General features: G+C 44.8%; 3 protein-coding genes across 3 annotated transcripts; 1 reads left to right on the plus strand and 2 right to left on the minus strand.

The window, feature by feature from the left end:
- LOC8062927 lies at positions 1-1,879 on the minus strand. The gene has a single exon (XM_002466547.2). The coding sequence runs from the start codon at positions 1,456-1,458 to the stop codon at positions 304-306; it is 1,155 nt and encodes a 384-aa protein (XP_002466592.1). The 5' UTR covers positions 1,459-1,879; the 3' UTR covers positions 1-303.
- Positions 3,943-7,577, plus strand: LOC8063400 (phytanoyl-CoA dioxygenase 1). The gene is made up of 9 exons (XM_002463973.2): positions 3,943-4,132; positions 4,271-4,392; positions 4,660-4,720; positions 4,988-5,056; positions 5,748-5,866; positions 5,938-6,085; positions 6,180-6,324; positions 6,409-6,495; positions 7,279-7,577. Exons 1-9 carry the CDS (start codon positions 4,078-4,080, stop codon positions 7,319-7,321), a joined length of 849 nt encoding a protein of 282 aa, XP_002464018.1. The 5' UTR covers positions 3,943-4,077; the 3' UTR covers positions 7,322-7,577.
- Positions 8,038-9,612, minus strand: LOC8062928 (phospholipase A2 homolog 3). Its single transcript, XM_002466548.2, has 4 exons — positions 9,131-9,612; positions 8,915-8,963; positions 8,655-8,777; positions 8,038-8,557 (listed from the first exon to the last, which is right to left on the minus strand). The coding sequence occupies exons 1-4, from the start codon at positions 9,251-9,253 to the stop codon at positions 8,385-8,387; spliced, it is 468 nt and encodes a 155-aa protein (XP_002466593.1). The 5' UTR covers positions 9,254-9,612; the 3' UTR covers positions 8,038-8,384.

The following is a 15,143-nucleotide window of genomic DNA, read 5'->3' on the forward strand; positions in this document are numbered from 1 at the left end:
TGAATTCATGCTGACAAATCATAATAATAACGTAAAAACACACGTATATACAAAACAAGTATGCAATATTGCATATACAGATGCAGTCTGCAATATACTGTCACATGGAAATCAATGGCGAGGAAACCTGATGATAACACAAAAGCAAGAGTAGCGTGCTCGATCGTGATCAATTCAACGCCATTCTCGCTAACAGACAGATGCAAGCTGCAACGAACTCATAAACGAATCACCACATTACGTGGTCCAGTACCGACACAATGCCAATGCAGCAAGCAAACGGATTTGGTTGCATCACACGAGTCACGGCTGCCGCTGCGAGTACACCGGCGCGAACCAGAAGCACGGCGCCCTGTACCCGTCGGCGGTCGGCAGCACCTCCACGACCTCGATGCGCTTGTGCTTGCCCGCGAGGCTGTACGCCCACACCCGCGTCTCCCCCTCCAGGTCCACGGCATAGTACACGGTGTTGGGCCTCAGCGCGGGGCACACCCTGGTGGACGCGGCCACGGCGCCCGCCGCGTCCACGAGCACGGCGGCGTCGCCGATGTCTTCCGTGTCCTCCCACGTCTCCCCGCACTCGTCCAGCACGCGCACCACGAAGCCTTCCCCTCCAGCGGCCGTCACGGGGCGAAGCAGCTCCACCTGCATCAGCTCGCCGCGGGGGGACTCCACCAGGAAGCTGCGCTCCACGTACGCGTTCGGGCGGCGCGTCACGGAGGGGATGATCTCGGGGAAGGCGGAGTTGAGGTCGTACAGCTCTGGGAAGACGTACATCATCCCGTACCTCGTGTTGGCGTAGAGCTGGCCCCGGTGGACGACCACGTCGACCACGGAGGGGATGCTGGTCGGCGCCACGGACTTCCACGCGTGGTCGCCCGGCCGCGCCGTAGCCCACTGGTTGCGATGGTTCAGCTGCCGGTAGATGGCCAGGACCATGACGCCGCCGCCGGGGGTGGGCACCGGGACGGCCTTCTGGATGACGGCGTCGATTGGGAGGACGCCACCGCCGAGGTGCTGGACCTGGAGGCCCACGACGCGGGCGACGAGGGGGAGCGTGGCAACGGCTGGGAGCGGCTTGCGCGCGCCGGAAACGAGGTCGAGCAGATGCATCTCGCCACGGTCGTCCGCGGCGACTATCGCCCCGCGCGCGGAGCCGAGGGGAACGAACTGGCGCGGGTTCACGCGGCCCAGGCGCGCTGGGAGGGTGCCCACGGAGACCTCACGGTCGGAGCACACGATTAGGCGGCCGCGGTCGAGGGCGAGGTCGGCGCTGACATCCGTGGGGAGGAGCAGCCAGGGGCGGTCGGGGCGCGGGAAGCCGCGGCGGGCGGTGAAGGCAGCTGTGGCGGTGCGCCAGGAGCCGCAGACGGCGCGGAAGCGGAGGAGGTCGAGCGACGAGAGGCGCACGACGACGAGGTCGAGCAGGTCCTCGTGGAGCCCCGCCCAGTCGGCCATGGCGATCGCACGAGACGTCGTGGGGCGAGTGCGGATGAGGTGGGATTATATGCGGGGTTCGGCGGATCGCGGCGGGAGGCCGGAGGCGGTGGAGAGGTGGCCGCGGCCCTCGCGGGGCGGTTGCCGATTTTGGGATCAGGGGGGTTGCTTACTTCTCACGCGCGTCGATTTGGGGGGTGATTTGGTTGTTTTTAGCGTACTACTCTAAGCTGTTCGCTTGGGCCGAGAAAATTACGCGCTGATTGGGCCACCACAAGCCATTTTGGGATACGCCAGCCCAGATCCGATCCTAATGGGCGTGCCACAAAGGCCCAGTTACGTGGGCGTGCCACAAAGGCTGTGGTAGGTCCGGACGGTTGAAGGTGGATTTATAATTTGTACTCTAAGGCATTCCAAGAGTTTTGAAGAGTCAAAGCATCTTAAATTTGATCTAAATTATAAAAAAAATATAAAGTTTTATCGCATCAAATAGATATACTATAAAAATATAATTAATGAAGAACTTAACAATACTTAGTTAATATTATAAATATTATTATCCTACTATATAAATTTGGTCAAACTTACGTAAACACTATCGTGTTCTCTCCCCTCTCTACCATCATTGCTTACACACCATGTCACGCGCCTCTCCTCATTCTTCTTGTTGTTATACTTGGACAATCACATCACAACAGCGTGTGCTTGGACGATAGTCTCAATGAACAATAAAAACCCTAATTCAAGTTCTGGTGCTCTCCTCCTTGAGCTTGTTTGTTTCTAATTAAAATCATATTTTGATGACAAAAAAAGAGATCCCTACCAAACATCTAGATTCTTCGTCCATTATTTGGGCCACAATGATGAAAGATATTTACTAGCTCCTTGTGTTTTGTGTGCCATAAGCCAAAGTTTGCGTTCCTTCCACTGTGATGATTATTCCTTTTGTTATCCCCCCTCTCCATGCTTGCTTACACCTCCCTTCTCTCTAAGAGCAACTTCAACACATTGATTTAAAGCCATTCTCTTTCCCTATATCATGCAATAAAGGGGATTGAAGCCAAATCGCTCAAAATATTACCTTACCCATTAAATGGAGGGGACTTGCCACGCCTTTTCCTCAATCCTCTTTTCTCTTCTTCATGACATCCGAGCTCATTGTCATAGGTTCAGACATGAGCATCCTGTCGTCGAGGACAACTTCGAGCGGGACAGCGGGAGTGTGTCGTTGAGGCGCTACAGTGGGCAAGAGCATGGGTGGGAGCACGCCACCAGGGCGCCACATTGAGGCAGCGCACGGGCGAGCCTTCGGTGGCCTAGAAGCATCGAGACCGAGAGAGGGGAGGAGTGAGGGAGAGGAGAGAGAAAAGAGTGTGTGACATACAAAAAAGGGATAAGGTATTCTCAATCTGTCTTCTATTACTTCTAATTTAATTTTCTAAATCCTCCTTGTAAGATTTCAAGAAAAAAAAAGATAATCAAATAGAGATGCTCTAAGCTCGCTCAATCAGCCTGCACTTAAGAGAGTAAGAGGCCACACACAGATGAACATTAAGGAGAGATGACTATCGTAAGGGCCTGTTTGGATTGGAGGAATTTTAAAGGAATGCAGTTCCTCCATTTTGGTGACATCATGTGCCGTTTGGAACGAAGGAAACAACCTTACCGTTCCTCTGGAAAGGAATGCTTCCTTTCACAAAACGGAGGAATGAAAAAATCTACTCTGATCCAAAGTTTTCGCGGATGCCCAAGACGGACGCGTGGGTGGAGCTTAAGAAGCTGGTAGAAGCAAACTGTTTCATGCCTCTTCTTACCTTTCCAAAGTGTTCAACTAGCTAGCCATCTTCTTCGTTGAGCTCATGGTCGTCGGTCTATGGCCGACCTGGCATAACGCTGTTGTGTGAGAGAGAGGGGTCGTGGGTGGCTGCACGAGGGACGGCTGGCCGGCGGCAATGCTGGGCGGGCTGCGCGAGCAACAGCGGCAGCGAGAGGAGATAAATGACCCCACATGCTCTAGAAAAAGTTGTTTGGTCCCGCTGAAAGATACGTGTGCGACCATGGATGGGTCCAGCCTGTGGGCCAATTGGCCCCACATGCAAGAGAATTTCCTGCAAAGTATGTAACTAACATGATATTAAACACTGATAATGAGTTTTTATCCTTTACATGTTTTATGACTCCATTATGAATTCCTGTGTTTCAAACATCTTTTTCTAGTTATTTTCTTTTCTCTGTTTTAGCACTACACCTATCTTATTTCTGTGTTTTTTTCTATTTCTCTTTTTTCGATTCCTTTGTTCCAAACAAGGCCTAAAAGTTGTAAGGCTCACAAATGGTTGGCGATTGAAGGATATGTATTGAAAATGCTTTAACCCTAGGTGCATAAAAGTGATTCACTCTCACGATTGTCATAATAATTTAGAATTTCAAGCACTTCGATTATCTAAATCGTAGGTCATTGATACTGCACCTTACAAGAAAATCTGGATTAATCGTTTACCACACAAACGGGTCCAACGGCCCCGAGGACCGAATCGCCTCCAAGCAGCGTCGGGAGAAGAAGTTCCGTACCCTTCACTCCACTATTCCGGTCAACCCTTCTCCGCCTCCGCGGCTCCGCCTCCGCCTCCTCACGCCGCTATGCCGCCAGCCAGTAGCCTCAGCGCCGACCAGCTCAGCTTCTTCGAGGCCAATGGTGAGAGCGCCGACCGCTTGTCCACCCTCAGGCCTATTCCTTCGCCCTCGCGCTCCTGGTATCGCGGCAACCGGCGGCGAATGTCGCTGCTCGTCTCGAGCTGAAACCCTAACTCGTAATCGCGTTGGTTGGTTCCAGGTTACCTCGTGATGGACTCGTTCTCGAGCGCGGAGGAGGTGCGGGAGATGCGGGACCGCATGGCCGAGCTTGTAGCTGGGTTCGATGGCGCCAACTCCGCCGTCTTCTCCACCAAGGATCATGTACGCTATCCGCTTCGATTGGGCCAGTCTCGATCCCTGCCTTTGTTACGCTCCTTTCCTTCTTCACATACACACCCTGTTGCTGAAGCACCTACATATCTATCTATTTGAAAAATCGATTGCTTGGTTCGAATTACACATATGTTTGGTTTACATTGCGCTATTTTTTGTTTCAAATTTGTTGTGTTTGTAGCCTCTTGTGGTTTATAAATAGCATATCATGCATACTCAGATTTAACATAATTGTTATATTGTTTTCTGTTGCAGCGCCAGTTGAAGGATGATTACTTCTTTAAAAGTGCAGAGAATATCTCTTTCTTCTTTGAGGGTACGTGATTTGTTCCCCTCAGACTAGTAGGAATATCAATGTCACGACTCTATTCAATCTATTTTACAAACTAGGAGCCTTGGACTATGTGAAAATAGCTCTACTTCACTCTACCGACTTAGTTTAGTGTTTTTGTACCTGTGCAAAAAATTTTACTTGATACTGAGATTTCTTATCTTTTTTTTTTTGCTCAACTGGTTGACAATATTTTGACAGCTTGAGGGCCTCATATCTTTTTTTTTTCCTTTGACACTATTTCACTTACAGAAAAGGCGTTTGGAGATGATGGATGCTTGAAACAGCCAAAAGAACTTTCAATTAATAAAGTTGGGCATGGTAAGTATGGGCATGGTGCTGTCACATTCAGCTAGAAAGCGTTTATACCTTGTTTTCTTTCATATGATGGGCTCAATCATTTTTTCTATATCGTGCCCCCCTTGGCCCCTCCCCTCTTATGTGCTTACTTAATTTGGCCAGTAAATAGGAAATAGTGGTGGAAACACCCTGTTTCACTAAATACAAGAAACTTATCGTCACATTCTGTTATTGTAGTATTGTACTAATAGTATGTTATTATACCTCGGTGGCTTTACCCAAAGATGATAAACTATAACTTTTAAAGAGATTCCACTTTTAAATGACTTTCAGAGTTTCTGGTGGTAATAATCTTAAAAATAAGAAAATTTGCTGCAGTTAATCCAATTATGTTATGTGTATTCTAAATGCACCACTGTAGACTTATCTTTGTTATTATGGTTATAGATGTTTGTAGTTTGTGTAATCTAGCTATCTTAAATATTTATGGGCTTCAATTTGTTTTGTAAAGTGTTGTTATATTATAATCCCCATCAATTTTTGCTAAACCTACCCTGTTTGGTTGATTCTGCCTTACACAATATATATTATCTTCCATGTTGTGAATGTATTATGTAAGCCATTCAAAAAAAAAGTGGCATCCAGCATGGCCTGCAGTCCTGAACAAGAGGGCTTGAGATATCTTACCTTCACCATCTTTCCCGATATGCAGCATTACATGAACTTGATCCCGTGTTCAAAAAGTTTTCTTTCTCGGAGAGTGTTGCAAGCTTGTTCTCTTCTTTAGGCTACAAGAGGCCTGCAGTCATTCAATCTATGTACATCTTTAAGGTAGATTTTTTAGACTTTACTTTTTGCTGACATTGTATATTATTTCTTAATTTCTTACTGTTTTTTTATAGCAACCAGGTATTGGTGGTGAGGTGGTGCCGCACCAGGATAATACATTCCTTTACACGGAACCTCGAACATGCACAGGGTTGTGGCTTGCACTTGAAGATGCAACAATGAACAATGGTTGCCTGTGGGCAATTCCAGGATCACATAAAAGTATTTCTTTCACACAATTACTTTATGCCAAAGAACATCTTGAAAGGAAGGAATGTCTAAGTTTTCTTTTAACTTCTGTGTTTTTTTGTATTAGAGGGTTTGGTGAGGCGTATGATCAGAGATGAAAATGGTACACATTTTGATCGGCCCTCCCCAGCCTATGATCAGAAAGAATTTGTGCCCCTGGAAGTAAAATCTGGTGATTTGGTAGTTATACATGGAGATCTTATACATCAGAGGTGGAATCCTCCTTTATATTACTAATGCTTCCTACTTGCGTTGTACTGTTTCAAGTTAATAGTGTTATGGCTTTTTGTGTGCAGTTTTGAGAACCTTTCTCCAGCGTCAAGACATGCATTGAGCTTACATGTAGTTGATACTGAAGGATGTGAATGGTCCAAAGACAACTGGTTAGTTCATAATGGCACTATTGAAGTATTCTTCTTTTACAATACTGTTTTGATTTTCCTTTACGTCTAGAAGGTCTTGGCATAATTGACTAGAAATGCTTATAAATTCTGTCTTCAATCTTGAATGGGATGTGGCTAGCACTGTTTCTCTTCTGAAATCAAACTTGTGACAACTGCATAATTTTCTCATTGGTAGGTTCATATGATAGTTTGCACTTCTCACTAAACCAAAACATATTAGTGCTTGGTAACTCACATTAACAAACAAAATAACACACTTTGTGCATAAAGTTGCCGTTTGCTTATTAGGTTTGCTGTGCAACTTATTAAGGTGCTGATCTAGTCATACTTATGATAGTATGATGTTTCAGTTGACAATGTTGCTCTTCAGTGAATTGATAATAGTGGTAACAGTAGAACATGGGAGAATTAGGTTAATGTTTCAGTAATATAGATACACCTGATTATTATGAAACGAGGCAACTACTAGTTTGTATGCATTGCTGAACATGTACGCCTCATGCCCACAGTAATGATGCACATAAGGGGGCTCAAGATTATATGAACAGTGATTGCGATTAAAATTCCAGTATTCTTTATACATGTGCATTGTAAATGGGCCCATAAGTATATGGACCCATCCTTAATAGACAACTCTATTAACCCATAAGGCAAGTGCACCTCCGTCCAATCTGCTCGAGCTTCACCACTGATGCATATTGAGTGTTGACTTTGGTTTTTATATTCCCTTCGTTTTTCTAACAATTTCTTTTGTTTTATCAGGATACAGAGGAAAACGGCCCCTGAGCCGCTTTATGTGTCTTAGCAAAACCAGTTACCAGTAGTGCAGTAAAACAACAAAGATTCCCAGCAAGTGATTTGTGGACCGCTTCTTTGCACAACAAAATAAAATGGGGGAATCAAGCTGGGCCATGCTGTTTCCGTCTCACCTGTAAACATGTAAATTGTAAAATACTCTTGCTACTGTGGTGCCGTCATTGACATATCATATTTTTTTAATGCGTCCAATAAATGTCCAGTTATTGTACTAAATTAAGAGAGGCACACAAGCTTACTTTCCATTCGATCATGCGATGCTGCCTGCTCTTTTTGGTGCAGGCGTGCAGCTGCTCTGCTTTTCGTTTTCTGCTCTGCATCACATTTGTAGTTTTGGGCATTCCTGACTGCTGTCTGCTGAACTGTATGAGGGTTTGACCATATGACGGACGCTACGCGCTACTTGTTCCAATATTTGTATGCATCCGATCCGAAGGACGGACTTGACAGCAATGTGTGGACTATGGACAACGATTACGAGATAGTATCACTAGGGTCTCGAGGCCAAACGTTTCAGTGGGCGCAGATGCCCTCTCAGTCTCAGCAACGAACAAACAAATCGCGCGATCACGAAATCGTTCAGGCAGGACAGCACGTACAAGATCCTAAATCAAGGTTCTCCCATCACATGATCCTGCAGAGGACACACTCTGTATTATTCGTCATTTGCAACAACGCAAGCTATACACGTGTGTAGAGTGTAGATTGTCCAAGAAATCAAAACCAGCATGAGGAAAACTTTCTTTATACTTTATATTATACGGTAATACAGTGATAGGGACACGAGATGCTCAAAAACCAAACAAGCTTTCTTTAATAATCTCCATATATCTTGTCGTCAGTTTAGGCCAGGTTGGGAGCTTTGGCCAGCTAGTAGCACGCACACAAGCCGCCATGTGAGCCGACGCAGCCCGGGCCCCGGCCAGCCGTCCAGGACGCCACCACCCTAAACCAAGCACGAAAAAGATGTACCACCCACCATCCTCAGGCTGCTGTTTACATGTCCCTGCTGCAGTGCTCCCTGCGCACGCCCGCCTCGTGCGGCGGCGCGGCTACGGCTTGTGCAGCACCCTGCCGGCGACGACGGCGGCCTCTATGACGACGGAGATCACGTCGATGACCTCGTCGATCATGCACTTGTTCCCGTCGAACGTGGACGTGCCCTCCCGCAGCCTCGCCAGGCATTCCAGCAGCGCCTCGTTGCAAGACGTGCTCAGGTAGTCCTCTGCACATACATGGTATACATACAACACGCGCGCATGCAGCCGTCAGACCAGCCCACGTTCGTGCTAGCAATTGAAGACGATCGATAGGTAACGTACTCTTTGCCTGGACGCAGTTGTCGTGGTGCATGCAGCAGGCGTCCAGCGCGTCGCACGGCTGCTCGCCGGGGCAGCCGCTGTACAGGATGCCGCAGTACTTGCCGTACCGCAGGAACGGCGCCGCTGTCGTCGTATGAATGCCGGTGAGCGGCAGAAGATCATGTCGGGGGGCGCTTATTAAGTGAGCTACCGATGCAATTACGAGGAAATAAACCGTGCAGATCATGGAAGAGAGACGACGGGTTAATGGTAATACGTACTCGTGCAGTGGTCCGACTCGCATGTGCGGCTGCACGCCTGCTGCTTGCTCTGCGCGCGAATCAAGCAAAGAGCATAGTTAACAAGGGGAGTGTGGAGCTAGATTAGTGGGCAACGATGTGCTGCTTAATTACATGTGTGTACATGAGCATGATGGAAGGGCGAAAAGGCTGAAAGCTACTCCAAGCATATATACATAATTTAGCCTGTGTACGTACCGCGCCGTCGCCGGCGGACTGGATGCCGATGTTGAGCGCGGCGGCGGGCGGCGAGAAGACGGCCGCGCAGACAAGGATGCCGACGACCACGGTGAGCCGCCGCCAGGAACTGCCGCGCTCCATCCTCAGGGGAGCTCGATTTTCTAGAACGAAATCTCTCCGATCCCACCGCGCGCGAACGCGATCTCTCGGTCTCTCCTTGACGCGCGCGACCCGACCCGGCGGTTTCGGCGAGGAGTCTCGTGGCGGCACGGCCTGCCGCCGGCCCTGCCAAGACGAGATTATCTAAGGTTCCTGGCGGCGAACTGGTCTCAACTGTGAGGGGCTTGCGGCTCTGGCTCTGGCTGGCGCTGATTTACAGGAGGGGATGTGGACAGAAGCGGGGAGGTGAGTGAAGATGGGGGCGTGGCGCGCGCGTTTGGTCGTATTCGTCCCGTGAGCGGGCGGGGGCCTTGTTCACGGGCGTGCCAGTGCAAGTTGACAGCACACGGCCGCAGCCCGCAGGGGGACAAGGGACGCCGCGCTCCAGCCCCTCATGCGGTGCCTGTGCATGCACCAACAGCTGAGCCAGCGCAGCATGCACAGAACCAGTGCGACGATGGGCCGGGCCGATCGCCCCTCTTTTGGGGATGGTTGTTCCTTTCGGCGGAGAATAAACGTTTTGTTGTGTTCACGAGCTCCGAGCTTATTTTGGTTTCTCTGTCGATCTGCCATTGCTGTCACGCGGCGTGGCACGTGCGAGTGCCACGTTAATGTTCTTCCTTCTTCTTTTTTTCTTCATTAGATTAGGCTAGCAAAATTATCCGGACGTTGTAATAACAGGAGAAAATTATGTCTGCCTGATCACGGTAGTCCAAACGTGATCAATCCTAAGATGGTGAGCTTAGCTACCGCACACCACAACATCGAAAAGTTTAAAACAATTGTTCATTTAGATAATAAGTTATGGCAGAAGTACTATTACCTAATTTGTTATGAGAGAAAAATATTGTTAAATAGCTAATAGATTCGGCTGATAATTTCAAACGAACAGAATGTCTAGTCGAGCTGGACGAGTGACCCCTTTCATGAGCTTCTCCTTGCACCGACTTGGTTTTCTCACGGACTTGATTGACGGTGAGTGATGAGTCCGACCACCTGCAAGTAATGAAATGCTCTTATCAAACAATGCATCTCCATTTGACCAATTTAAATATGTCTAAGTCATGATATCAGCCATTGATAAAAGAAGAGACACAAACATGTTTCGTTTCTAACCATAGTCTATCACAACTAACCTTAGACAAACATGACAAACCACAAAAAGTATGGTTACCAAATTGGTCGCCACACTTTATCATGGTTAAAGGAATCTTAGCACATTATATTTTAATGTCATGTGGAAGTCCAAAAGAATCGTGCCTAAAGTTAGTTGCTAACGAAACACTTGTCTGAGGTGAAGTGTGACAAAGCATGACTAGCAACCAAACAATCCCTTAAACACATGATTACCGAAAAACCAAGCAAACGAGTGAGAAACTAAAGAAAGCACTTTCTCTTCTCTAAAATAGAATTTTCTTCTAACCCGATCCTCTTATTCTCCTTAGCATTCGGAGAAGACAAGAAAAATTCAAGGTAGAAAACATTATCGAAAATTTCTCTTAGATTCGAATCCATAGCTAATGATAGAACTAAAACATATTTTGTTTCCTACTCAAGCGAGCTCATATCCTTTGTTTTTTTATCGATTTCCCATGTCCAGATTGTTATTAGTATTTAGTACACGCAAAGGGCTCATGTAACACGAAGCTCATGACACTAGTACACAAAATCTTTACTGTGGTCTTTTCTTTTGGCCATCGGTGGCGGGCGGGATGGTGGCCCCCCTCGGTTAATCCAGGTCGGGCTATTGGCCTATGAACCGCCTCGGTTAATAGGTTAACTGAGGCGATCACTATAACACAAGTGCCATGATTAATCTTCTAGGCCAACCACCTCGGTTAAAGCCACGATTAATCGTGACCTTTTATCCGAGGCAGTTGCTCTGCCCGCCGTGGTTAACTGTTTTTGTCCGCCACGGTTAAAAATACTATAGTAGTGTGACCATCCTTAACTCTATACACATCATCACAGTGGAAGTTCTAGAGCACTACATAAACATCTTGTCATCATGAAGCCGTTCAAACAGCGCCATGCCACTTCTACACGGAGAGAAGTGTAGGGAAATGGGGAAGGAAAACGCTAAGTTTTTGGAAGCTAGTTTTATGAAGGAGGTGTTAAATGGAAAATGTGTGCGATGCTAAATTTACTTGGTGACATGAGACATCGAAACTCATGCTAGAACAAGATAAGCGATGGATTTAAGTCAGTTTCAAATGGAACGGAGGGTGTAACCATGGATTGAATGACCCTTCTTTTGAGCTAAGATTACCTAACTTACAAGTTCCTTAGGTGTGGCATCTCAAGCATCCAAGTCACAATGGTAGTGAATTGGAAGGAAAATGATGTGCCACATAGGCTTGAGCCAAGCGATCTCAACTTGCATGCCAATCATCATGCTACTCCTCACCAAGCATGCAAATACCACAAAGAAAGTTACTATGAAACTTTGAGTAAAAGCTTGGCACATCGAAGGCCCATTAGGTCTCACCCCAACCTACGATGCACCACTTCTCGTATATGCCTACACTAAATAGGTGTGTGGCGTACATGGAAAAGAGACACACAACTTGGAGCTCTGAAATTCCACTTCATTTGTATCTTAGAGATATGTTAGCATGTATTGGGAGTTAGATTCGAGTCAAGCTATATGTCAAGGTTTTGGAGTTCTGTAAAATTCTTCTATAACTTTACTTTTCTCTTGTTAGACTTCGGGTACTTTCCTTCCTTTGTCTTAGGCTTATTTTATTTTTCGCTTGCTACACTTACTTTGGATAAGATAAACTTATTTTTTATCTTATCTTGTTATCTTTGCTTATGGGGATCTCTTCTTTCCATAAGCTAGGGGAAGATTTCTATGCTTGATAGTAAATGTGGTGCACTGGTGCTTAGTGTCTCGCAAAATCTCGAGAGATAATACTTCCCACAAAACATTGTGAGAGGCAACAAGTGAGATAATCTTGTACGTCCTTTAGTTTCCATGGCTTTCAAGTGTGCTTGTATGAGCTTTTAGTAGCTTCTTTTGGGTCATTTGGTTTACGTCATGTTCAGGTATCTTAGTCTGATCTTGATATCTTGTGTTTAGCTCTTGATAGCCAAGTTGTTCAAGAATCTTTTTTGTCTCATTGCCCCCCTACCCCAATTTACTATACTTCTATAGTATAAGTATATTTATGGAATTCCTGTGTTTCAATCCCTTCCTGCACTTGTTATACCACTAAGTTGAGAGAAAGATAGATAGCACGCCTTCCCCTATAATCTCACCCACCAGTGCTTCTGCTACACAAACTCTATGCCCTAACTCCTAACCATGGTATCCTAGTGGCTATACTCTATAGCTTGGCATATTCCCTCTGCGTGCCCTATCACGACACCTTGGGTAAACACCTACATAACAAATGCAACATGAACACACAATATTGATGTATCCATAGAACTAAGCTAACCACCACGGTTATGGCAAAACCAACTAAGATCATTAAGAATGGATCAACATAGATCTTAAAAGCGTTCTTTATTGGGCATGACGTTACATTACATCACATGATCCCATTCAACCCATAATGCAAAAAATTGTTGTGCATGACATCATAAGGGTAAATAATAATAGATGCAAACACGAAGCTTCCTCTATAATTGGATCATAGATTGATAGGCGGTTTCACCTATATGTTGAGCATGATATTCTAAGTTGCCCAGAGTACATTGAGTCTCATTCTTCTTCCTTTTTTTGTATATTTATTATTATTATTTGGGCATATATGTACCTGGCCGAGTGCACAACTTATATGCAAAGACTAAAACTATGGGCTACTTAGTTAGGTTTCAAAACTTATATCCAATCAAAACTAAGACATTCATAAAAAATTGGCTATCCATAATCATGACAAAAATCTCACTAGAAATTTCTTTAATCTCACAAGAGGAAAAATGCTCGCTACTATGCCATGACACTCAATTGAGTGCATGCGTATATTTTTTTTTGTCCTAACTTTGATAAGCTTTGATTTTGGCAAGTTTAAGTTTTGGTTTGTCATGATTTTGGCTGGGTATTTTTTTCAAATTCAACCAAACAGACTCTATATATCTTGAAATAAAGTTTCCTTTCTCTCTTTTTTTTATCAAGGAAAAGACATGAGCTGTCATACTGAGACACAGACTCCGGCTCGGATAGACATGCTCCAACACAAAAATGATAGACAACCGGCAAACCATTGTTGGGAGTTGGGACCATACATCACTGAGGCCTTGTTTAGTTCTCAAAAAATTTTGTAAAATTTCTTAGATTCCCAATCACATTAAATCTTTAGACGTATGTATGGAATATAAATCTTTAGACGTATGTATGGAATATTAAATATAGACAAAAATAAAAACTAATTACACAGTTTGGTCGAAATTGACGAGACAATTTTTTTAAGCCTAGATGATTGGGTAAATTTGTCAAATACAAACGAAAGTGCTACAGTGTCACTTTTTCAAAAAAAAATGGAACTAAACAAGACCTGAATCTCTCACACTTGTGAGCCGGAACGAAACCTATAAATAGAAAGCGAACAAATAAACGCAGTGCAATGATTTACTCTTTCAAAGCTACAAATAGAAAACGAATAACAGTACCATCGAGTATATATGAAAGTAGTAGTACGCTTAAAGGAGGTAGTACTGAAGAGCATTCGATTAAACGACTACAGATTTATTAGTACTGTGTTTTGATGAGGATGCTGCGTATTTTTCAGCAGCTCTAGACTCCAGTCTCCAGAGCTCTAGTCCATCGTGCCAGTGGTCCTTGGATTTAGCTATCAAGTACTAGTAGAATTTTGTGCAAATTTGAAGGAACAGTCTCTCTAATGGAGGGCATTGGTCCCCGCGGCAAATGCAAATGACGGATAGGGTTCACTTCATTTGGCCTCGCCGTACTGTAATGATGAATATGAAAACTTGATTAGCACGCTTGTGAACCATTGGTGCAAGTAAAAGAAGTTAGTTGAGGTAATCAATGTCGAAGCAAAACTAACTCCAGTATCATTTAGTGTTTAATTGAACTATTCTTTCAATAAATGCCTATAAGGACAAGCTGACAAAGCACGTGTGGTGAGTTAGTCAATCTCATGATCAACATGTTCAATTTCTCGGAGTGCTATAAAAGTACGAGAAATTTACCAGTATGGCCTTGAAAAAAATGACTCTTTCTTATATGATATTTTTATTTTTAAACTTACCTCTATGACCCTGAAATAAACTTTTATTAGTTCTATGGTCTTTCATTTGTTTTCAACAATTAACAATAGGTAAAAGACTGTTTTTGCCCATGGTATAAAAAAATTGTAGAGTATTTGTTTATTTGTTGTATATTTAGAGTAATATTTAGCAAATAAATTCAGACAATAACAAACAAACAAAACTCTGCAACTGTTTTACGCCAAGGGCAAAATAGTCTTTCTATCCTCCACTTAACACCGTTACCTGCTAAGGCCGTAAAAGTAATGAAAGTTCGTTTCAAAGCCATAGAGATAAGTTCAAAAAAATATGTCATATAAGGAATAACCATTTTTTTAGGTCATACATGTAAATCTCTCTAAAAGTATGTTGTGCATATGTGTGCTTAGGCCAGTCTCAATGCATAGTTTCATGACACAGTTACCAAGACTATAAACTAGGTAACCAAGCCACATGAGTTTTATGGGGATGAAACTCCTCTCTCATTTGATGAAACTCCTTCATTTAATGACTCTGCCAAGTCAGCAATTTTGCTTATGTGACACACTATTTAATATGCATGACACTCTCACGAAACATACATTGAGACTGGTCTAAGGCCAGTCTCAGTGGAGAGTTTCATAGCGTTGTTTCCAAGGTTGGCATGTCATGTGAA

This window comes from Sorghum bicolor, chromosome 1 (genome assembly GCF_000003195.3).
Source record: "Sorghum bicolor cultivar BTx623 chromosome 1, Sorghum_bicolor_NCBIv3, whole genome shotgun sequence".
NCBI classification, from domain to species: domain Eukaryota; kingdom Viridiplantae; phylum Streptophyta; class Magnoliopsida; order Poales; family Poaceae; genus Sorghum; species Sorghum bicolor.